A 24,065-nucleotide genomic window follows, 5' to 3' on the forward strand; every position below is an offset into this window, starting at 1 on the left:
ATTTGTGTTTAGCATAATGTTGCAGATTTACCTTAACTGGGACAAATAGGATCTATCTACAGCACGGCAGAACCCCTTTGGCAGTACTCCCACATGTGGCAATTAATCCACTGTATTTTTGCTGTAACCTACTTGGCTGTGTCAGCTCCACTGGTTATTAAGGTGTTAATCAAAAGCTCATGACCGTATCTTGCAGCCACATGAAGAGGAGTGTTACCATCCTTATCCACACAGTCAATTTCACCTCCTGAAAGAGACATTTTAATACAGAATAATGTAAGGATTCATGTTGACTCAGATAATATACTCACATTGACCAAATGTTGATTTCATTTCTATTCTGTGCATCTCTGCTCTCGAGAACAAGAATGCTTTTTAAGGGAACAAGTCACCATCTGAAGTTGTAGTATTATTAAATCTGCATGGGAGGAAGTCTATTAGAAATGCTTTTTAAAAACCTTTCCACGTTGTCATATTTAAGAATCTAAAATCTTACAACTAGGTCCCCTCTCTAAATAAACAATGTAATCAAATTCCACAAAATGTATCTTTGAAGACATATTCAATTTTAATTTTACTTGCTGAATTAAAGACCTATGTAAACCTTATGTTACAGCATAAGAACCAAAGGAATCGAGTTCAAGAAAAGATTTATGTAGTTTGATTATCTAGTTTAAAATGTGATGAGTAAAACAAGTAAAAGCATAAACTATAAGCTAAAAGTATCCATATTTATCAAAACTATCATATTACCTACAGTTCCTTTAATAATATAGTAGTTCCATTTTATTTTATTGTATATCGCCTCCTTTTTCCCCAAATCTTATTTTACTATGTCTTTCTCTCCTCTTTTCATATATGTGAAAAGATATATAATAAATGAAATACAATTAGTCTATTAATTTATTTGAAGAGCCATTTAGAAATAAGTTAGACATCATGGATTTCACCTCTAAGAACAAAGACAGTCTCCCGTATAACCGCAATACCATCATACCCTGTAACTATCATACCCAAGAAATTTAACAGATACCATAATTTTGTGTAATATACAGTGTGTATTCCAACTGTCCCTGAAAATGTGCTTTATAATTGTGTTTTTTTTTTAAATCCAGGATTCAAAGAGTCTGAACATTTAGTTGTCGTGTCTCTTTAGATTCTGATCATCTGGAACAATCTCCCTGCCTTTTATGTATGTATGTAGGTATCTCTCAAGTTATTGATATTTTTGGAGACTAAGCCAGGAGTCATATATGATATAGTGCATTCTGGAATTGTCTGGTTATTTCCTCATTATTAGATTCAAGCTAAATATTTTGGCAAGAATATCCCAAAGTTGAAGTGCACTTCCCATCCCATCTCCACAGCACACACAAAAGATCAAGCTAGTCCATTACTGGATGATACAAATGTTGATTACTTACAATGGGTACAGACTGTCAGTTCGGGAAGATCAAACAGTTCTGCAAATGGATAGTGGTTATGACTGCACAACTATGTGAATGTATTTAATGCCACAGTACCATATGCTTAAAAATAGTTTAAATGGTAAATGTAATGTTAAACATATTTTACCACAATCAAGACAAAACAGAGTGGATACATAGGTACATGATCAAGCAAATACAGCAAAATGCTTAACAGTGATAGAAGCTAGGTGGGAAATATGTGAATGTTCACTATATGATATTCAGCTTTTCTTTATGCTTTAAAGTATTTATAATAAAATGTTGATGGAAAGAGAAAAAAAAATAAAGAGGCTTGATTACTTGGCTAAGGTGATGCCTGCTCATACTCTCCACTGTAAAATGTCTTTTCCCTTTTTATAATTAGCAAAGAATTTGCGGGTGATACTTCCAAACTGTGCAAATATCCACTTTCCCAACAAAGTTTCCCACAATGATTTCAGCATAAACAGGGAGCACTCTATTCAAAAGTTATCTAAATTCTTTATTCTGTGTGCTTATATTATCAATTTGATAGACAGCCTCATTTGACTGTGGGCTTCCCAGGTGGCACTAGTGGTAAAGAAACTGTTTGCCTATGCAGGAGACATAAGAAACGTGGGTTCAATCCCTGGGTCAGGAAGATCCCCTGGAGAAGGGCGTGGTGATCCACTCCAGTATTCTTGCCTGGAGAATCCCATGGACAGAGAAGTTGGGCAGGCTAAAGTTCATAGTACCACAGAGCTGGACACGACTGAAGTGACTCAGCACTCATTTGATTTTGCCTTCAAATATTTTACTGGCTTTAACTTTATTTAATACATAAAACACGTGTTTCAAAAGTCTATACTTTTAAAAAGCCTCATTTCTATCCCTTCCACTTCACCCTCAACCACATCCTATAGTAATTAATCATTTTCACTAGTTTTCATTTATGCTGTGTTTCTCTTTGTAAAAAATAAACAAATTATTTTATGCCATGCCTTCCCCCCCGCCCCTAACTTAATCATGTACCCTGGAATTCACTCCTAGAGATCACTTCTTTGGATATCTTCCTCATTTTTGTATGACTTGTTTTTCATTGCACAGATGGACTAGTTAAGTAAACCAGTCTGGTATAGATGAACATTTAGGTAGTAAAAATAATTTTGCTATTATCAGGAATGCTGCAGTGAATACCTTTATGCAAACATTGTTTTGTATTTCTTGAGTGTATCCTCAGAATAAATTATTAGAAAGGGGATTTCTAGGTCAAAAAAATGAGCATATGGTTTTATTAGATTTTGCCACATATCCTTCTCTAGGTGCTATACAACTTTGCACTCATGTGAGCAATGTGTAAGAGTTTCTTTTTCTTCAGTCTTGCCAAGCTTTTGAATATATTCCATGTAATGAGTGAAAACTGGTTTCTCACATTGTAGTCTTTATTTACATTTCTCTTGTTAAGGAAGAATCTTTTCATATATTAAAGGGCCATTTGTTTATCTTTTTCTATGAACCATTTGTTCATGACTTTTGCCCATTTTTCTAAGAGTGTGTGCGTGTGTATCATCTTTTTATTCCTTAATTTTTAAAGGTTCTTAAAAGAGTTGGGAGATGACCCACTTAGCAGTAATTCAACTCAGTTCAGTTCAGTTCAGTCGCTCAGTCGTGTCCGACTCTTTGCGACCCCATGAATTGCAGCACGCCAGGCTTGTTACAAATATTTTTGTCCTAGATTTTCTTTGTCTTTGTTGTTTTACCCTGAAAAATCTTGTTTTATAATTTCTTTTATTGTATTTAGATTTTGCATTGTGGTTTTAAAAGTTTTCCCCACATCCTAGCAATACAGAAACTGACATGTGAAAATATTTGCTATATGCATTACTGATAGAGTAAACTTTCAAGTTTTTTAAGAGCCTCTGAAAATCAAGAAATAAGGAGAAATAAGGAGAGGGAGGAATGGGGAGTGACTGCTAAATAGGATGAGGTTCTTGGGGGCAGATGATGAAAATGTTCTGGAATTAGACAATGGCGATGATTGTAAAGCCATGTGAAGATACTGAAATCCACGGAATTGCACAATGATGAGCTTTTACAGTATATAAAATTTATATCCCAATCATACAGGAAAGGCCTGCAGAAAGCTAAAGGAAAAGGGGAGGGAGTAACGGACAGGGAGCACACCAAGGAGAAAAAACACACAGTGTGCACTTGTGCTTATGGAAGACCATGTGTGTTTCTGCTTTTAATAAAAGAAAGCACCTAAGATATTGGAGCACCAAACATAAATTAGTCTAAGGTTTTATTTCCTGACTATCCTGCTCATAAACAAATCTCTGCATCATTATGGAAAGCAATTAAGTTATTGAATTATCAGCTCATGCTTTTAGATATCAGGTATTTTAGAGTAGGTCAAATCTTCAGCTTTACCTCATTATCAATTATATTGAACTAAACTAAGCTGATGTTTTAAAACTAAAATATATCATTTTAAGAAACTAATACTATAATGTTTGGTTTGTGTAGCTAAACTACATACACACATTTATACATTCCAGAATAAGAAATACAAAATCCTGAGAAATGTAAATATTATATACATGGCTTAGATCTAAAAAGATATTAAACATTTACTTTAAATAATATTACTGAGAAAGTAATTTTCTCATTGTAGAAAATTTAGAAGATGCTGTAAAATACAAAAAAGAAAACAGAAGTCATCTATAAATTCACATTATTTTGAGGTAATCAGTATTACCTGGATTTTTCCTTTCCTGTTTGTGTGTATGTGCATTTGTGTGTGAAGACATTTCCCATGGTTAAGATCATAAAATACAAACAGTTTTGTATCCTGACTTCCCCCTTAATATTACATCACAAATACTTCCCATGTCATTAATTTGTTTCATTAAAATAACTGCAAATCTCCATGATATCAGTATTTAGAGAATTTACTTAGAAAGGCCCCAATTACAAGGCATTTAGGCTATGCCCAATTTTGCAACTAGGAAAAACACAGGAATGAACATAATTATACATAACTTTATCCACATTTCAGATGATCTCCTCCAGCAGTGTTTTGAGAAGTAGTACTACTGGATTGGAAGTATTTTTAAGGCTCTTGATGGACACTGGGAAATTGCTTCTGAGAAAGTCTGTGCCCATTTGTACTCCCGTTAGCAGTATATTTGAGAACCAAAAAGAAGCCATTGAAAGTCTTTTCAGATCTAAGGAAAGAACATTAACTTCCAGGCCACAACACTATCACTTATGATATGACCGTTATAAAATCTTCACAATAATAGCTGCATAGCCCTTCACTCTAACGAATCCTACTATGACCACCAATCCCCTAAGATTTATTTCCAACAAACAATATTCTTTCTAGCCAGGTGTGTTGGTAAACCAGAGTTAATGAATGAGATTCTCTCCTAAACAGTGAAATAATTACAAATATGTGTGGCCTTTGTAGAAGGGGAAGATGTTTAAAAAAAACTCCAATTAGTACATCCGTTTACATAGGATTTAAGATGTTTCACTCCACAGCCAAGACTTCAGCATGTGCCAATAAATGTACACATTTGGATTTTGCAACTTAATAGCTGTTTACAAAATGGTAATCCCTTTTTGACTTTGTGACAGAGAAATAAAAATGGCAGCTTGAACACAAATGCTGATCTTTTCTCATATCTTTGTTTCAGCAGCAAAGTATTGATTTTTAAAACCAGTTGCTCAAATATATAGACTATTATCATTTCCATAAAAGTAATTATATATCTTTATATGTACATTCTTAAATACATGTAAAAAATCTGGACATTTCATCAAATTGTCAATAGAAATTATTGAGTGGGATTAAGGAGACACATTGATGGGGATCTCTTTAATAATTTAATTTTATTTATAGTGAGTATGTATTCATTTTACTGGAGAAGGAAATGGAAACCCACTTCAGTTTTCTTGCCTGGAGAATTTCATGGACAAAGGAGCCTGTGCAGGCTACAATCAAGAAAAATAATAAAACAAAATTAGTTACTGCAAACTTTTCAGTTCAGTCACTCAGTAGTGTCAGACTCTGCGACCCCATGAACTGCAGCACTCCAGGCTTCCCTATCCGTCATCAACTCTCAGAGCTTGCTCGAACCCATGTCCACTGAGTTGGTGATGCCATCCAACTATCTCATTCTCTGTCATCCCCTTCTCCTCCTGCCTTCAGTCTTTCCCAGCATCAGGGCTTTTTCCAATGAGTCAGTTCTTTGAATCAGGTAGACAAAGTATTGGAGCTTCAGTGTCAGTCCTTCCAATAAATATTCAGGGTTGATTTCCTTTAGGATTGACTGGTTTGATCTCTACTGCAAACTTTTCGGGACTCAAGAAATAGCTCGCAATAATTTAAACTTAGAAGCATCAATTTAGATCATTTTTATGCCTTGGGGACAGGCAGCCACTTGGTCTCCATGGATACCTCAGAGTAATCCAGGATACAGGTACCCATGTGAGAGCTGCCCACAGTCGTCAGCCTAAAAGGTCCACCCACAGAGCTGATCGAAGAGTGGAACTTAAAGAAATCTTTGTCTTGTACAAACACTACATTGCTCATGTTCTTCTGAACCAAGTGTTAGTAGCTCCATGTTTATCAGCCTCAAATATTCCAAAAATAAGACAGGAAAAGAGAAGAGTGAAAAATACTGGAAAGGATGGTCTAGGGGATTTGAGCTGATAAAGTTTCTTTGTTGTCACTATCATTTCATAAGTTAATTTAAAACTGTAAAAATATGGGTAATTATCTTAAATTGTCCTTTAAAATATACTTCTGGAAAACATCATAATTTAGTAGGAAAATAGATTATTTGTTATTCAGAAATATGTTTAGGACCTCTAGATGAATTAATTTCTATTTTATGGTCACTCCCAAAGCTTTCCATTTTCATTTGAAAATCTTTAACAGTTGCTTGGAATTCAAATATCTTTACTCCTTATTTGAAAGTTGCAAATTAAATGTTGGTAATCCAGCATTGATAATTAGTGAAGAAAATAAACATTTGTGAGTTTAGACACAAGCAGAGCATATAGGAAGAGGTGATTTATGCAGCATTATCCAGGCATTCATCTGAAATTAGCTTTTCACTGCACAAATAAGAATGGTCATCTTATTAAGTTGCCTTGGAAGGGCTATGAGCCCAAATATAAAAAATCTCACAATGAATCATCCTAACCTATCCCTTGGCTCTTCCTTTTCAAACTCTATTTATTTTTAAAGCTTCTATAAAAAAAAAAAGCATCATTTTGAACTTTTGTAAACTGCTGGGCAGCATCTAAGGCAGCTGCTTGTGCAAATGGCTGGATCAAATGCCTTCTGATATCAGATTATGTCTTCATTTAATTCTTTCCCTCTCTGGTTCTGACAACGCAGCTTCAGATAACAAACAACGTGACTGAACAGCAGAGGCACTCTTTGTCTATTAACTTAAAAAAGAGTTTTAAAAAATGATCACCTTACCAAAACTGAATGATTGGGGGCAGGGGCAAGGAATTATAAAGAACTAATAGCCCTGAATAGAGAGCAGTCAGAGAAGCAGAGAAATCCTGCAAAAAGTCCAGATTATCAGAGCAATATAACCAAACAAATGCCAAGCATGTCCCTCAGCAGGTCTCAGGACCAAGTGATGTCCCCATGGGGGATGGGCATTCAGGGTCCTGCTGGGTAGGGATCCACTCTGGAGGATGGACACCAGGCCCTGGGGGTGTGAGTCTCTGGACTTTTCCCAAAAGGAAACCAACAAACAGGAGGAAAGAAAAGAGCTTCCTATTCTTGTCCCTAAGGGCATGTTTTAAAAAATGTCAACTGGAAGAACTCACAGTTCTCACATGTGTAACGAACGCAAAGAATTGTTGGCTGAGAGAAGAGAATGCCAAATTATCCTTTTACAGGGATGACTCCATGCCAAATACAAGCAAGTCTTAAACAGAATTCAAGTTTTTAAAAAAACAATTTAACATGTCATTGTTCATCCAGATAACACATTTATAAGTGAGTGAGTGAGAGTTCAGTCTCCAGTGTTAGTCTTCCTGAGTTCTAATCTCTGTTCCTCAACATATGTGCCAGGTATCCCAACAGAAGTGACAACCTCTCTGCCTCAGTTTCTCCATAGTTGAAATGGAGATAATAACAGCACCTCTTTCTCATGGGGGTGGCTGGAAGGATTTATGTGGAGTGCTTAGTCAAGTGCCTGGCACAATGTGAAGGACACTCAATCATTATATATAATAAGTTACAAACTATAGCCACTATATTTTCAGTATTTTAGGACCCTGGACTCCACTCAACCCACAAAGGAGGATGCCAGGCCAGCCAAGAATAGGCTCTGAGACAAGCTCCTAGATCACAGAGGACAAGACATAGGGTCTTTTCCAGGTCTCATTCCCATTCAAAGGTCTAGCAAGAATTCTAGTAGAGTGCATGGAAATTTAAGTTCACAGGGATGGTCTGTGAAAAGATCAAAGCAGCCAGCGGCCCCCCAAGACTGCTTTGTAAGCACACTAGCATGACACAGATCTGGCCCGCAGAGATGGACCTGTAGGAATGCAGTGCTTACAAGGTGAAAAGCTGTTTCTTCTCTGGTCTGGTCACTAGTGCTTGAAATTGCTTCAACAGGGAACAATGTCTTTTAATGCCATTAAGCTAAAGCCCAGTGATTATATTCACATTAAAATTTTCAAATTGGATACCATATAGCTCCCTGGTTTTGTTTATTTTTAAGCCAGTGGACACTGTTTCTGAAAAACAATTGAGAAATACAGTGGGGATGAGTCGTTGCTGTTTAGTTGCTAAAGTTGCTAAGTCGTGTCCAACTCTTTCGCGACCCCATGGACTGACTGTAGCCTGCCAGGCTCCTATGTCCATGGGATTTCCCAGGCAAGAATACTTAAGTGTCCCGCCATTTCCTTCTACAAGAGTGGGATGAGGAAAGTGTGCAAAGGAGAGATGCCAGGGTCCCTCCCCACCTCCCTTGATTTCAAGAGAAACAAAACAACGAAAGTGGTTTTTCAGTAAAGTGAATGTCAAAGGCATATCACATATTTCAAACTAGAATAGGTGCTGTGCAGTTAATTTTCAATTACCTGCATTTGCTCACTGGAAATTTGCTGGGACTGCTTTTCTTCTATAGTTTCACTGAAGTGCTTATAAATTTCCTGTGCTTCACTGCAGATATTTTGCTCCCTCAGCATAATTTCTCAGCATGGTGTCAAGTGACTTCAGTGCCTAAGACATACCTTGTGCATGCTAAGTCACTTCAGTCATGTCTGACTCTTCAAGACCCTGTGGACTGTAGCCCGCCAGGTTCCTTTGTCCATGGGGATTCTCCAGGCAAGAATACTGGAGTTGGTAGTCATGTCCTCCTCCAGGGGATCTTCCTGATAATACCACTAATGCTTCAAGTGTATGTCATCCAATATTCTTACAGATGGCAGGAAGACAAGTCTAAAAAACTGACTAATGTCTGAGTTTTGAGATCTAGAAATGTGGGTCAACTAAAGATAGTTTAGTAACTGCTGAATTTATGTGAAATGTCAGCAAAAATCTGAACTAAACCTGTTTTTTTTTTTTTCAAGTGTCTTCAAGATTAGCTAAGATAACAGAAGTTGTGCTAGCAAGGTCAGTGCACTCCCAGATTCTGGCCATTACCCTCTAATAGTAACATAAACCATGATGCGAAGTGACACTCCCTAGTATTTTGGCTGCAGAAAGCACATCTTTACTGTAAGTCTGGAATATTACTAGATTCTGTGACTTTCCAAGGTCTCTATCAAGCCTGTGATTTTATCACCCTTTATATCATGTATGTACCTGCTTTTCTGCTGAGTCATCTCATTTTTCTTACCTTTGCCCAAGTAGCTTAATGAGTTTCAACTTATGAAACTATGGTGGGTTTGAAAATTTAAAAATAATTCAGCTTTGCTGCTAGAAAATGCCTGATACTCATTTTTACTAGTTTCTGAGTAAAACATGTAGGATCTTAAGCCTATATATCATTTCCAGTTTCAAAACTCACATGTTCTTTGACTAGGAATTGACTATGAAGCTTATGGTTCTACGTCCTTATTTCTAAGCTGGGTGGTGATAACCTGTCTGATAAGGAGCTTTTAGCCAAGTTCACAAAGGATAGTATAAATCCAAGCGTAATAAACACTAACAGAGCATTGTATTTCACATTCAAATAACTGACAGCCAAACTCAAGTCACACCAAGAAACTGTTCCAGTGACGACACTGTGGCAGAATCTCTCTTACCATTCTGAATGAGGGTTTGCGACCGTGTGAACCTTCCATGGACAGCTGTCATGTGCAGCGGACTTTTACCATCTTTACTCTAAAAATTGAGAGAAAGAGAGAGAAAAAAACAAAGGGCAAGTAACATCAACCTGAAACATTCCACAATTTCCAATAGAGTGTATATGATATTGCAGGTTTCTGTCTAACATCACATTTTTTAAGAAAAATTAAGTATAGTTCATTGACAGTGTTGTGTTAGTTTTAGGTATTCAGCAAAGTGATTCAGTATACTTATATATGATCTTTTTCAGATTCATTTCCATTATATGTTGTTATAAGATATTGAATATAGTTCTCTATGCTATATAGTAGATTCTTATTGTTTACATTATATAACATCACATTTTAAAGAAGCTTAGAGAAATGGAAATTATTCTAGAGAAGAATTGCAGAATTTTTAGTTACACTGACAATTTTTAAACTACCCTGGTTTAAACTGAGAAAATCATCCAAAATGTTTTTCATCTCTTATGATCTACTAATAAAAGTTTCCTCCAAGGTTTTTTTTTTCCAACTTTAAAAAATATTTAAGTATAGTTAATATACAATGTTGTGTTAGTTTCCAGTGTACAACAAAATAATTCAGTTATAAATATGTATACATATATATTTTTCATATCTTTTCCATTATAGTTTATTAGAGTGGTTTTTCAACTTTTGTCTGCAGTAAATTAAAAAAGTCAAAAGATGTATTAACTTGTTTGGTCCTCTTAGGCCTAAAGATGACTAAACTGCTATAAATCATTGCAATTTTCAAAACTGACCTGAAATCCTCCATCATTATCTACATTATAATTCCACAGGGGCGGGGGGTGGAGAACACTTTTTATTATCGCAAAAAAGAAACATTTACTCCACTTAACTCTTTAGAAACCATAGGATTAAGATAAGCAATAGTTTAGCAAATTGCCATTTTAATGATCAGCTGGAAATGTGCTGAATTTATACACCACCTCTTTATCACTCAAGTTATGATGGCATTCTCTGACATAGGTTAAGCCAAAACATGGAAAATGTACAGAATCTACCCACTAGTCAGCACTGCACCAAATACCAAAGTTCTACACTTTTAATTAAGTAGTAGTCGTTTATAGCGGAGAAGGCAATGGCACCCCACTCCAGTACTCTTGCCTGGAAAATCCCATGGATAGAGGAGCCTGGTAGGCTGCAGTCCATGGGGTTGCTAGGAGTCAGACACGACTGAGCAACTTCACTTTCACTTTTCACTTTCATGCATTGGAGAAGGAAATGGTAACCCACTCCAGTGTTCTTGCCTGGAGAATCCCAGGGACAGGGGAGCCTGGTGGGCTGCCGTCTCTGGGGTTGCACAGAGTCAGACATGACTGAAGCGACGCAGCAGCAGCAGCAGCAGTCATTTATAGAATTTTCTAAAAACAGTAATATCCACGAAAATATTACTATTACTTTAGACACAAAGTACCCCCAACTGAGCGAATATATTATATATTCTTTGATTCAGATATTATTTTTTAATCTGAAATGAAATTTATGTAACTGTTATTTTTCTAAGTCTCAGAAGAAATGTTTTCCTAATCCTGGGGTTAAAGTACAAGATTTTAAAAGCACAAGTTCATTTTTGTAATGAAACTCATATACTTGTGTTTTAAAATGATTCTTTAAAAAATGCTACAATGGAAAGCAAATAATCACTTAAATATTTCTCATAGTGAACTGCAGACTACATGTATCTGAATCATTCAGGGTTCTTGGTAGGAATGTGAATCCTGTGTCCTAGCTCAGATCTACAGAACCAGAATTGATTTCATTTCTAAATTTCACAGCACACTAAAGTTTAGGAGCAGCTGCTTTTGACTGCGGACTGGAATATCTTATAAAACCACAAGGTTGAACAGAATAATTTTTATTTTATATCCCATAAGTCTATTCCTTAGACTTAAGAGGAGCTATGTATAATCTGTGCCAAGGGAAGTTAGTCAAAGTTGCTGTTGCTGTTGTGTAGCAGCTAAGTCATGTCTGACTCTTTTGGAAAATTGTGCTCAGTTGTGTCTGACTCTTGGCGACACCATGGATTGCAGCCCAGCCTGGCTCCTCTGTCCATGGGATTTTTCAGGCAAGAATATGGGGTGGGGGGTGGGGTAGGGTGGGTATTGCCATTTCCTTCTCCAGAGGATCTTCCCAACCCAGGGATTGAACCCACGTCTCCTATATTTCAGGCAGATTCTTTATCAACTGAGACCCTAGGGAACCCCAACTCTTTTGCTAACTGCATGTTGAGTGAAATAAATAATTATTATAGTGAAAGATTCTCAGGTTGATGGGGAAAAATAGAAATAATAGGATCTTTTCTCTAGCTTAATCTTGTATGATTATAGCCTGAATTGAAAAGATTTGGAAAGTAAAGGAAGATGGAAGCAAACTTGAAAACTTACTGAAATATTTTTTGGGGAAAGGAGCACTAACCGAAAAAAAAGAATACAATGCCATCAGCAACCACAAAATGTACAATGGAGGAGAGCTCCTAAACGCTATCTGATTACAGAGTCTGCATCTTGGCTGGGAGAAATGCAGACAATTCAAAGGACTCAAAAGTCTGGGAACCACTTGCTGCTGCTAAGTCGCTTCAGTCGTGTCCGACTCTGTGTGTCTCCACAGACAGCAGCCCACCAGGCTCCCCTGTCCCTGGGATTCTCCAAGCAAGAACACCTAGGAATGAGGATTTAAGACATATTTTCCTCCAACAAAAAAGTGATGACGGTCCAAGACTCTTAAGGAGAAAGAAAGCAGAAATTGCAGAGTTGACATTCATTTGTCCCTAGGTGGTGCTATTTCTTTAAATTTTGCTCCAGTATTTTCTCTTAAATTTAAGATGAAAATATAACTAATTAGCATTTAGTTAAATATACATAAAGCCATGAATACTTCAGTGTTTAGATAATACCTTTATCAATATTTAAACAAGAGTTTTCCATGCCTAGAAAAGAGCTTAAAGGCTAGGAGTAACCACCAACCTGGAGGTAACTAAATTGTAGTTAGAGAGCCGAAGCAGGAGTGACCAGTTTCTAGGGAGTACAGTTGATAAAGCTTTCCCCATTACAGAGATAGTAAACTCCATACCCTTTTTCCCTTGGAGTGCTTGTGCCTTTGGTAAAGGAGCAAACAGAGATGCCCATTTTAGGTAAAATAAAAAGGATGGCAATATGGTCAATGGTGATGTTTGCTTCAGATCTATTCTTGAAGATCTTTGCCTGGGCTCATCTACTACTATGGCCAGTTCTTAGTTGATTCTTTTTTTTTCTCATAGAGAAAGAGATGGGTGGCAAGAGGTTGGGTATTAAGAGCGTCATAGCAGTCATTGTGGGGCAGCTTTGTTTATATGCTATAGGTAGAAAAGGAACTCATTTCAAAAAGTCATTGAAAACCAATGAAGGTCAAAAAGCAAGTACTTTTTATTTAGCTTTTACAAATTAGAATTAACAATATTCAGGTTGAGACTAGAGATCCTACTGAGTTTTACTATCTGCCTGAGAAATTTTTCATGCAGGGATGGGGGTGGTGGGTTTTTCTTTGCTGTTGCTGCTCCTAGAACTTCAGACGGATATAAAACATTCCTTGAATTCTCAAAGGAGAAAGTGAAAGTGAAGTCGATCAGTCGTGTCTGACTCTTTGCGACCCCGTGGACTGTAGCCCACCAGGTTCCTCCGTCCATGGGATTCTCCAGGCAAGAATACTGGAGTGGGTTGCCATTTCCTTCTCCAGGGAATCTTCCCGACCTGGGGATGGAACCCAGGTCTCCCGCATTGCAGGCAGACACTTTAACCTCTGAGCCACGAGAAGGAACATTCAATTCTCTCACTTATTCTAAGCTTTGCTTTTAGAAAAATATTTCTTCATTTCTAGTCTCCTTACCAATTATAGGTGCATTTCCCTACCAGATTTAAGGCATGGAAAATTTTGTTACTTGGAACACTTAAGAGACTCTCCTATTGACTTATGGTTCTGCCATAGGTCATGAAGCAAAACCAGTAAGGACTAAGAATATTTTATGACAAATATAAGTACTCTTTCAGGGCAGTATTCACCATCATCCAAGAAAGATTAATCCTTGAACTAAATAGAGCATTTCAATTTTCTTGACCAATATCCTCAGAAATCCATTCATTTTTTTCTTCTACTTCTAATGCCTTCTTTCTTTGTGTGCTCAGTTGTGTCTGACTCTTTGAGACCCCATGAATTGCAGCCTGCCAGGCTCCCCTGTCCATAGGATTCTCCAGGCAATGATACTGGAGTGGGTTGCCATTTCATCCTCCAGGGGATGCTCCCAACCCAGGGATCGAACCTATGTCTTCTGTGGCCCCTATACTGGCAGGAGGATTCTTTCCTACTAGCCACCTGGGAAGCCCTGCCTTCTTTCTTCATCCTCCCTCAAACCTTCTCTAAGCTTAAATACACAGCTACTCCCCAGGAACCTGAAGGCGCTGTGTTCTCCATACACAGTACCCCTGTTGTTACGCAGCTCAGTGGAGGACAATAAAGCCTTTACAGCTGCAGTTTCCAACCTTTTTGGCACCAGGGACTGATTTCATGGAAGACAATTTTTCTAGGGACCGGGGTGGGAGTGGGAAAGATTTTGGGTCAATTCAAGCACATTACATTTATTGTGCACTTTATTTCTATTATTATTACATCAGCTCCACCTCAGATCATCAGGAATTAGATCCAGAGGTTGGGGACTCCTGTTCAAGAGGATAATGCTAAGGTCAGCTGGAGGAGGGGGCATCAGATATGGTCAGAAACCCAAAAGGGCTTCCTAACTCAATGGAAGAGCAATCTAATACCTTGGTTTGCAAAAAGCTATATATGGTCAAATTTTTAATGGTTCACAAGTGGGAGATGGTACGTGGTTACCTCAGACCTTAACCTCCCTGCTTTGCTCACTTCCTCTCCCAAGTTCCAAGGGACATGTCGCTCTTAATACTTACTCTTGTTTATTCCAATTTCATCTTCAACCTCTGCAATGCAATTATAGAATACAATTTGGTCCTAGTACACAGAAAAAGAGAGCTGGTCTGCTTTAGTAAACTGTGATGGGCTTTAAGTTAAGTGATCTCAGGGCCCATGGGCAGAAAAGAATTGAGACCATAGGCAGGTGGTATGTTAGTGACCAGGAGGTATGTGACCTGGCAATGGTGATTTTTGAACCTATTTTTCTAAGTCATATCCAGTGAAGCCATATGTAACTATTTTTTTTAAAGCTTAGTTTGAAAGCTTGCCAAAAAAGAGCCTTGAGATGCTACAGAAATAACAATGTGGTCTCTACTAGAGAAGAGAAATTATTTCATATTTTCTCATGCTCGTCCTATTTGCAAAAAACAAGTAAACTGTCAATGGCTTATTGTATAAAGTATTGCATCTCTATTATTTTATAATAATTAAGCTTTCTGACATCACTATATTCAAAATCAAAGACAGGGCCATGGTCAATTTAAGCAAAATGAGGGGCTTTAAAATGCATGCCGGACACACAGTCTTTCTCTCATCTCCATCATCTTGAAATTTCTCAAGATGACACTCTCAGTGTTTTGGGAGGACAGAGGAAAACAAAGTGAACATGTGAACAGGAATTGGCTACACTTCAATATGCTATTTCCTTAGAACTTTGACAAACTAAACAAATACAAACTGTCTTGCAATTTACAAACACTTTCAAAATCTAAGGGCAATGTGGTGCAGAGAGATAACAGCCTCCACTCAGACTGAATGGCTTCATGGAAACATTAGACGATCCATGCATCCAGAGAGAATCTGGGATAACTAATAAAGAGTCAAGAGAATTCATATGTAGATAGAGAAGACGAAGGGAGGCTGAGGGAGAAGGCTAGATTTGATTCAAAATCCCATTTACACAGATTGTCTTAATGTCTTAATAGTCACTCAGTCATGTCCGACTCTTTGTGACCCCGTGGACTGTAGCCTACCAGGCTCCTCTGTCCATGGGATTTTCCAGGCAATAGTACTGGAGTGGATTGCCATTTCCTTATCCAGGGGATCTTCCCAACCCAGGGACTGAACCCGGGTCTCCCGTATTGTAGACAGCCGCTTTACCATCTGAGCCACCAAATTAGATAATATATAAACACAAGTCTCAGACTTTTTTTTTTGTTTGTTAATGGTGCCTCTTAAACTTTATTGATAATTAGCAGTCTACAGGAAAAATTAACTATTAAAGTAGCTATGCTTTCCATGTCCATTTTGTATGGGAGAAGAAAAGGCTGCCATAAACCAAGGCACTATACTTAGTTGAAGTCCCTTATCCAATCTAAACTGGCCACTAATCAGTTATCTGGGAGAAGTAGGTATGTGTGGCAGAAAGTGGGCTTCCAGCTTCAGTATCAGGCACACTGAAAACATCAGTTGGCATGTTTTACAGAGGCAATGGAGAGCATCAGATAACCCTGAGAATCAATTAAGTGAGGCTGGTGATGAGAGATACTTTAACTTCAATAATATTCCTTTCTTTGGAGGATCCACAGTATGTCCCTCAGGCACCAGAAAGGCAAGAAAAGTGTCACAAGTCTTGGGGACACTGGTGGTTGAGCCACCTGTTTGCCTCCTGTCCTCTCACCACCGTCCTCTAGGACTTTAACCCCACATGTTGGCTCTTTCCCCCACCCAGGTCTCTTTGTTGCCCCTAAAGACCTTCATCTTACCTCCACATAGGACCTTGGATGGAGCCCCTTTACAAGATCTAGAACTCTGAAATTCTTTTCGTCTAGTTTACTTTTTCATTTCCATCTGCATTCTACCTTCACAAAGACACTACTTCTGTTTCCTTCTCCTATCTTCTCTCTTTTCATCTCTTTCTCTAGTTCTTCCTCCTCCTGCTGATCCTGAGAGTAAAGAGTTACTAGAGACCTGCATCCCCTTTTCTACTCGTGCTGTGACGTACTCTCTCCCTCAGTGATCTCAGCATGTTCTCCTGGTTTCCACTATCAATCACCTCTGCGTGAATGAGGCAACCTATGCATGTTCTTCTGTTCGCCACTGCTCCCCACTATTGGTTGTCTTGTACTGGCTGTATCAAAGGCTCAAAATCAGCTTCTCAAGAACTAAACTCACTAGTTTTACCTCCTACGCCTACTCTTTCTCCTGACATCCTTCTTAATAACAATAATCATTTATGAAAGGGAGGGCATATACGTATACCTGTGGCTGATTCATGTTGATATATGGCAGAAACCAATACAATATTGTAAACCAATTATCCTCCAATTAAAAATAAATTTTAAAAACATTTATGGAGTACTTCCTATATGGCCAGCATTGTTCCAAGTAGTTTATGTGAGATAACTTTAATCCTCACAGTGGTTCCATTTAGAAGATACTATTGTTTCCCTAATTTTACAGATAAACTGAGATACACGGAGAAGTTGTGTATGACTATGTATTTACTAAAAGTCAAGACCAGGGTGAGATTCTAGGCAGTCTAGAACTGGACACTGAATCATTATGCTGTACTACCTACCTCTGCTTAGCCAGATTTCAATCCTCTTCCATCTCCTGCCCAACCAAATCCCACTGATTTCCTCTCTACAAAGCCTCTCCCTTTGTTGACGGCCCCCATTCCCTGTCCTTATTACCTCTTATCCTTTTATCTAGACTTGTTCTATTGGCTTCCAGTTATCCTCTACTTGTCACCTCCCCAGGTCCACTCTATCTGAATTTTTTTTAATGAAAATAGCTTTTTATTCTTTTGGATATGAAAATAACACATGCTAACTGCATCACAATATGATTAAAACAATTATATCGAAAAGAACTAAAAAACCCAAATCACAATTTTGGAGTGATAACTGTTGTTAGGATATTGATATATATTTCAGATATTACTCTCTTCCTATGCACATACATAGATGCACACTTTATGAAATTCAAAAACTGGATCGTACTTACTTAATGATCTTACATTTTAATATTTCATTGATTACATTGCCAATTTTAAAGGCAAATATTAATGTACTAGTATTATAAAAGTTATGACCAACCTAGATAGCATATTAAAAAGCAGAGATATTACTTTGCCAACAAAAGTCCATCTAGTTAAGGCTATGGTTTTTCCAGTGGTCATGTATGGATGTGAGAGTTGGACTATAAAGAAAGCTGAGTGCCGAAGAATTGATGCTTTTGAACTGTGGTGTTGGAGAAGACTCTTGAGAGTCCCTTGGACTGCAAGAAGATCCAACCAGTCCATTCTGAAGGAGATCAGCCCTGGGTGTTCACTGGAAGGAGTGATGCTAAAGCTGAAACTCCAATACTTTCGCCACCTCATGTGAAGAGTTGACTCATTGGAAAAGACTCTGATGCTGGGCGGGATTGGGGGCAGGAGGAGAAGGGGATGAGAGAGGATGAGATGGCTGGATGGCATCACTGACTCGATGGACATGAGTTTGGGTGAACTCCGGGAGTTGGTGATAGACAGGGAGGCCTGGCGTGCTGTGATTCATGGGGTCGCAAAGAGTCAGACACAACTGAGCGACTGAACTGAACTGATTATAAAAGTATTAGTTTGCATTTCTCTAGTGACTGGTGATACTGAACACTTTTTCATAAATTTAATGGATACTGTATCCTCTCTTTTGTGATCTGCCTAGCAGATGTTTTCTAGCAGATGGTCAGATGTTTTCTTATTGATTTTTATGAGTTCTTACATATTAAATATGTTAAATCTTTCTTATCATGTATATTGCAGGAAAATTTCTGAGTTGTTCCCCTTTTAATTTTATGTAAAGGTTTTTGCTTCTCTTTTGTTGTTGTTATATAAAAGTTTAAAATCTATATGTAGCCATATGTGCATATACACATACATATACATTTTTTTCTTTTATGTTTTCTGCCTCTAGTGTTCCGTGGCCAGATTACTGTTCCTAAGCCTCAGTTCTGATCATGTGACCTCCACAATGATTAGCGGTGTTCATAGCCTGTAGAAACCCAAACGCTTTTGCCAGTAGACAAGTGCTCATTCTTGGTCAGGTCACATTTTGGCTTGTTCCTGACTCCTTTCTTTCATATGATTTGCAGTCTGCTCAATCACAATAAACTACTATTCTGAAAATTTGTCTCATATTTCCCCACTATTATAAATTAGATGAAAAAACATAAAAGGATTTTAATAGTGAATAGAGAAGGTTATTAAAGTAAAATGATCCAGTATTCTTGAAATTAAATCTTAGAAATTACAATTTTTCAAAAGCAGAGACAGAATACACTGGGTCTTTGATTTAGGATTCTTGTGTGTTTGGTAGAAGGAGAACTGAGGATGAGAACAAGGTCACTTGGGATAAGTAAGGATATTCTGCTACAGTCTGAATGCATCCAAGTGATATAACCTGGATCGTGAAGGCTGCCTACGGATGTTCCTCTTGGTTATCTGTTAGAGTGAGTGAACTAACAGTTATCTAAAGTTTACCTACTGACACCTCTCAAACCCTTTGCTAATGCCATTCTTTCCATACGGAATGTCCTCTCTCAAACTCTCTCTCTCTTCATCTCAACTGATATCAATCTTCAGCTCAACAGCAATCTCCATCTGTGGTGTCCAAGCAAAAAGCAAGTCAACACTTCCCTCTTATGGTTTGCAGCATTTTATTAATCCCTCACGTCACTCATGGCATTCTGTCTTGCCTCATGATTATCTGAGTACATTATCTCCTTGCCATACTGTAAATTCCTTAAGGACACCTTGGAGTATACACCCAGTATCAAACAGAGGACACTAGGTAGTCATCAGTCAGTTTGCTGAGTAAAGGAATTACCCTTAAAATCAGATTAGTATCATATAATGGCAGCTACTATCTGGGGTGTACTCCAGGAAGGCATTTGTGAAACTTTTTGGAGGGTCACATGGGTTGGGAACATAACTGATATCATTAGGTTGGGCTTCCTTTTCATTCCTAGCAGCTCTGCTCTATCAGCTCAGCATTCGCTTCAGTATTAGAATCTGGGCCAAGTCAACATGCCTGAGACCCAGTGTTTACTCTGGTAAATTCACTAAGCTCCCAAGGTCATATAGCTAGAGTCTCAGTGCCGTGCACTGGCACTGCTATGTAAGTTTCCACCGTGTGCCAGGACAGGATAAGGCTGTGAGAGTCAGGATGCTTGGAGTTATAATTTACTCATTGTAATTGACAGTGGGTGCTTTTGCTCAGAGGCTCAATGCAAAGGTATTTAACACTGAAGGAAGAAGGCTGAGAGAGTCCTACCTGGATGTTAACATCCGCCCCGTTGTTTACTAATAGTTCAAGACACAGAGCACCGTGTGTGGAGGCAGCAGCAAAATGCAGCGGGGTGAACCCGCTGTTGTTGGGCTGGTTCACATTAGCACCGTAGTCAGTCAGCTCGTTGACTACAGCATCTTGCCCGTTGTAGCAGGCCAGGTGGAGGGCTGTGTTTCCATACACGTTGATTTCATCGATCTGCAAACAAGCCCAATACAGGTGATGAAAATCACTGGAGCCAATATACTCCCATTTCCCACCAAAAGCCTAATAGCTGTGCTGGAGAAAGGAAATATCCCTCTGTCAGCCTGATTATTCAGAGCTTACTCTTGCCCCAGGGTCGTCATCCTGGGAAGGCTTTAGCCTGAAGATAAAGATCAGCAAAACAGGAGAATGACCAGGCTTCAACTTGGGGGAAGATATTGCTCAGCTAGGGAAAGGATAAAATGAAATGCAAACCTGTCTCAAAACGCCAGAGGAGAACTGAACCCGGGCAGCAAGAAAAGAGCTCGAAACTTAATGGAGAACAGAAGAAGGAAGGTTGGTGGGTACTCAGAGAGCTGCTGTGGGGCCTGAACTCGGGTTTGGCTCTGCTGTCTGACCCCTCTCAAGGCCAAATTCTGGTGTTTGGGCCGTGTATTTAGCCCCTACCTCCCTCCTGCTTTCCCCAGGCAGCCGTGACTCCTGTGTCTCACCATCACCATCTCAGTACTACAACCTAGTTTTCCTTTCCTCCAGGAGAATGGGGTCGAGTCAACTTCTCCAACTCAGCATGTTTGTCCCTGCCATTTATTCATTCATTTCTGCTTGGAAGCCTCAATTTAGAAGGTTCTAAAAGTGGGATGAGGAACCCTAGCCAGTCTTTTAAAAATGACTGGTCAATATTTATCATATATCACATATGCTTAAATATTTCTCTATCTATGTTGATATAGAAAGTTAGTCCATTTCTCGTTTTCTACTACTTAGCATATGCCCTGATTGCCCTTCATCGGTTGCCCATGTAAACTCAAAAAAACAGGATGCTAAGAAATGAGGGTTTTTCCCCCTCTTGAATTAAAAAGCAAACAGGATTTCAGAACAACAGAAAACCCACAAATGTACCGTGGGACAATGCCTGAATCATAGCTCACCTCCACCCCCAGATTCAGAAGATGCTTGACAACATTGATCTGTCCGTTGGAGGCTGCGGCGTGCAGGGGCGTATAGCCCTTCTTGTCCTTACACGTCACTTCTGCACCATGGTTAACAAGCAACGCCACGACGTCCAGGTGGCCTTTACAAACAAAGCAGCAGAAAACGCGGTTAACCTTCCTAGGACAATTTGACAATTCATTCCACCTGAGTTATCACCATCCTCTTTCATTGCCACCAGCATTTTCCTAAGCTATGTGTAAAAGCTGGTTCATAGCAAACAGCCAGCAAATATTCAGTGTGTACCTACTATCTGTCAGGTATCATGTAAATCCTGTGGGAAGAAAGAAGATGATTCATATGTGAGCCTTCTCTTTAAGAAGATTCAAGCTTGTTTACAGATAATGACAAAGTCCTAAAAATACGTTAGAACCAGAGACTAAAAAAGCTGTGTCAAAATGAAAACAATACTTTCGAAACCAACTGGCATTCTTCACTGAAAAGTCTAACAATGACAATTTGATCTGGAAAAACTAAAGAAAAAAAAATCAATTAATCAGAACTCCATATGTTAAATCACATGAAACTGCTACTGTTTGACCCTTTTTTGAACCCACAAAAATGGCACCTTTATATGGTTCAACTTCAAAGTGTTCTCATGAATTACTGACTGAACGGAAAACTAGTTTCACCTCCTGTTGGCGTATTTTCAAGAATAGTTTTCTTTGTTGTCTATTTTGCTACATATACAATGATTGATGTATTTGACCTTTATTTCCTGACTAAAGATTGTTCAGTGCTTTAAGATCATTGCTTTAAACATTGTTGATAACTGAAGGGTAGAAGATGAGTACTGGCTTCAGGGCCTAGAGAGACAGAGAGAAAAAGACAGAGACAGGGAGAGAGAGAGAGAGGAAGAGACTGGTCTTGGCTAGTGGTGATGCCATCTTAAGCTCTTTGTCCTGCTTTTGACCTTTAGTTCACAAGGACAGTCATCTCTATATGTTTCCCTACTTGCATCCTGATGACACACAAAAATATAACTTAACTTCTTTTAGCAATTTTATACATGTTTTAAATACATATCGGAGAAGGAAATGGCAACCCATTCCAGTACTCCTGCCTAGAGAATCCCATGGACAGAGGAGCCTGGCGGGCTACAGTCCACAGGGTCACAAAGAGTCGGACACAACTGAGTGACGAACACCTTTAGCTATATACCAGCAAAGAACAAATGCGAAAGACCACATTCCTTGAGTCTAACGTCACACCAGCTTAATAGATGCTCTGCCTAAACATCATCTGGGAAATGATCACTGGCTCCAGTCCGGCAGGGACCATGCAGGCATCTAACTCTTGTTTCAATTAATTCGAAAGTCCATTTCACCTTTTAAAAAATGGTAATGCTTACAAAATCTTAAGGTTCTGTTTTTTAAGCCCCGAAATTCACTCAGACTCACCTATACCCACATAATTTATTTCAGCTCTGCCCCAATCCATTCTTTTTCCCCCACAATTACCATTATTCTTTTTTCTGTTTAAAAGGATTAAGAAAAAGCAAAAAGGTATTAAAAGGAAACCAAAATCATCCATTTCCTTGAGATATTCAGTTTAATATTTCAGTGTTTAATACATCCCAGACTGCTTTTTCAAGAGGACTGTATTTTAGAGATCTTTTTATACAAAAATGAGGTTGTATTATTTAAACTGTACTATTATGATCTGTTTTCACTTAACATAGTCACAGAATCTTTCTATGTTAAAAAAAAAAAAAATACTGACAACATCATTGCTGTAGTTACTCCACAGTGTCCCATTGTGTAGATCATCCATAATTCACCACACAATCTCCTGTGTTGTGACGGGCAGTCAGAGTGTTTATAACTTGGAGCTGGTAGAATTCTGTCTGCTTTCCTAATTGCAGGATGTTCTCCAATCAGAAACACAAAGGAAGGATCTTAGTTCTACATTTCCCACAAGTCCACACTGAAAATAAACTCTATGAGGGCTCTCATTTGTCAGTGGTACTAGTGCCAACAAAAGTGGTGAGAAAAGCACAGAAACATAACATCTTCCTTTGTCTTCTGCACCTGAGCCAGCAGAAACAAGGAGCAAGCCCCAGCTCTGTTGGCAGTGGAGTAACAGAATCACTCACAGCGACTCCAGTCACCTCTACATGGCAGCCAGGATGTTGTCCTTTCTTCCTTCCTTTTTGTTTCTTTCAGAAGTATTTATAAATAAAAAGACAAATGAAATTTACATCCTTGCTTTGCTAGCCAGTCCTCCTTTTTAAACACTTTATTTTGCTGCCATAAAAAGTTAACATAAGCACAATTTGTGCAGCTTTCCAACCCACAATGAAATACATTCAATGAAGTCCATGCCATGATTCACCTCTCCTGCTCTTTGTGGGATAAATAAACCCCTGACAAAGCTACTGCCCAACCCGAGTGCTCTATGCGTGCCAGTAAAAGGGACTGAATCTTAATTCAATTGGATCCCAAGCTTGACAAGAAGTCAGGCTCACCCAAGAGAAAATCTACACGGTCAGTGAGAGACTTGGAGCTTCATCAGTTCAGATTATCTGCATTTCGCTCTCCATTCATGGAATCCTTACCCATATAAGCTGCCCAGTGCAGAGCACGTCGATCCTTCTTGTCAAACGCATTGATGTTTGCCCCTTTAGCCAACAGTAAATTGACCATCTGAAAGATAACCAACAATGAAATCAAATGTATACTCTGTAATGGTGAGCAGTCCTCACCCTCAGCAGGTGATCTGATCCAAATTAACATCCAATCTAAAGGCAGGTCAGAAATCTGAAGTTTAAAGTAGGAAGATACCTCAGCCAATCTGTGGTATGAGTGTCAGAGGAAAAGACTGAGGTGTTGGCTACTTTTTCAATTTATTGTGGCTC

General features: G+C 38.5%; 1 protein-coding gene across 1 annotated transcript in view; it reads right to left on the reverse strand.

The window, feature by feature from the left end:
* ANKRD44 (ankyrin repeat domain 44) overlaps positions 1 to 24,065 on the reverse strand; it is a 306,550-nt gene that overhangs the window by 89,604 nt on the left and 192,881 nt on the right. Inside the window, exons 6-10 of the mRNA XM_052658099.1 lie at positions 23,766 to 23,853; positions 21,148 to 21,290; positions 20,000 to 20,212; positions 9,720 to 9,798; positions 133 to 247 (exon numbers count right to left, since the gene is read on the reverse strand). Of these exons, the coding sequence (XP_052514059.1) occupies positions 133 to 247; positions 9,720 to 9,798; positions 20,000 to 20,212; positions 21,148 to 21,290; positions 23,766 to 23,853 (638 nt within the window). The remainder of the gene's footprint in view (positions 1 to 132; positions 248 to 9,719; positions 9,799 to 19,999; positions 20,213 to 21,147; positions 21,291 to 23,765; positions 23,854 to 24,065) is intronic.

This window comes from Budorcas taxicolor, chromosome 2 (genome assembly GCF_023091745.1).
Source record: "Budorcas taxicolor isolate Tak-1 chromosome 2, Takin1.1, whole genome shotgun sequence".
Classification (NCBI taxonomy): domain Eukaryota; kingdom Metazoa; phylum Chordata; class Mammalia; order Artiodactyla; family Bovidae; genus Budorcas; species Budorcas taxicolor.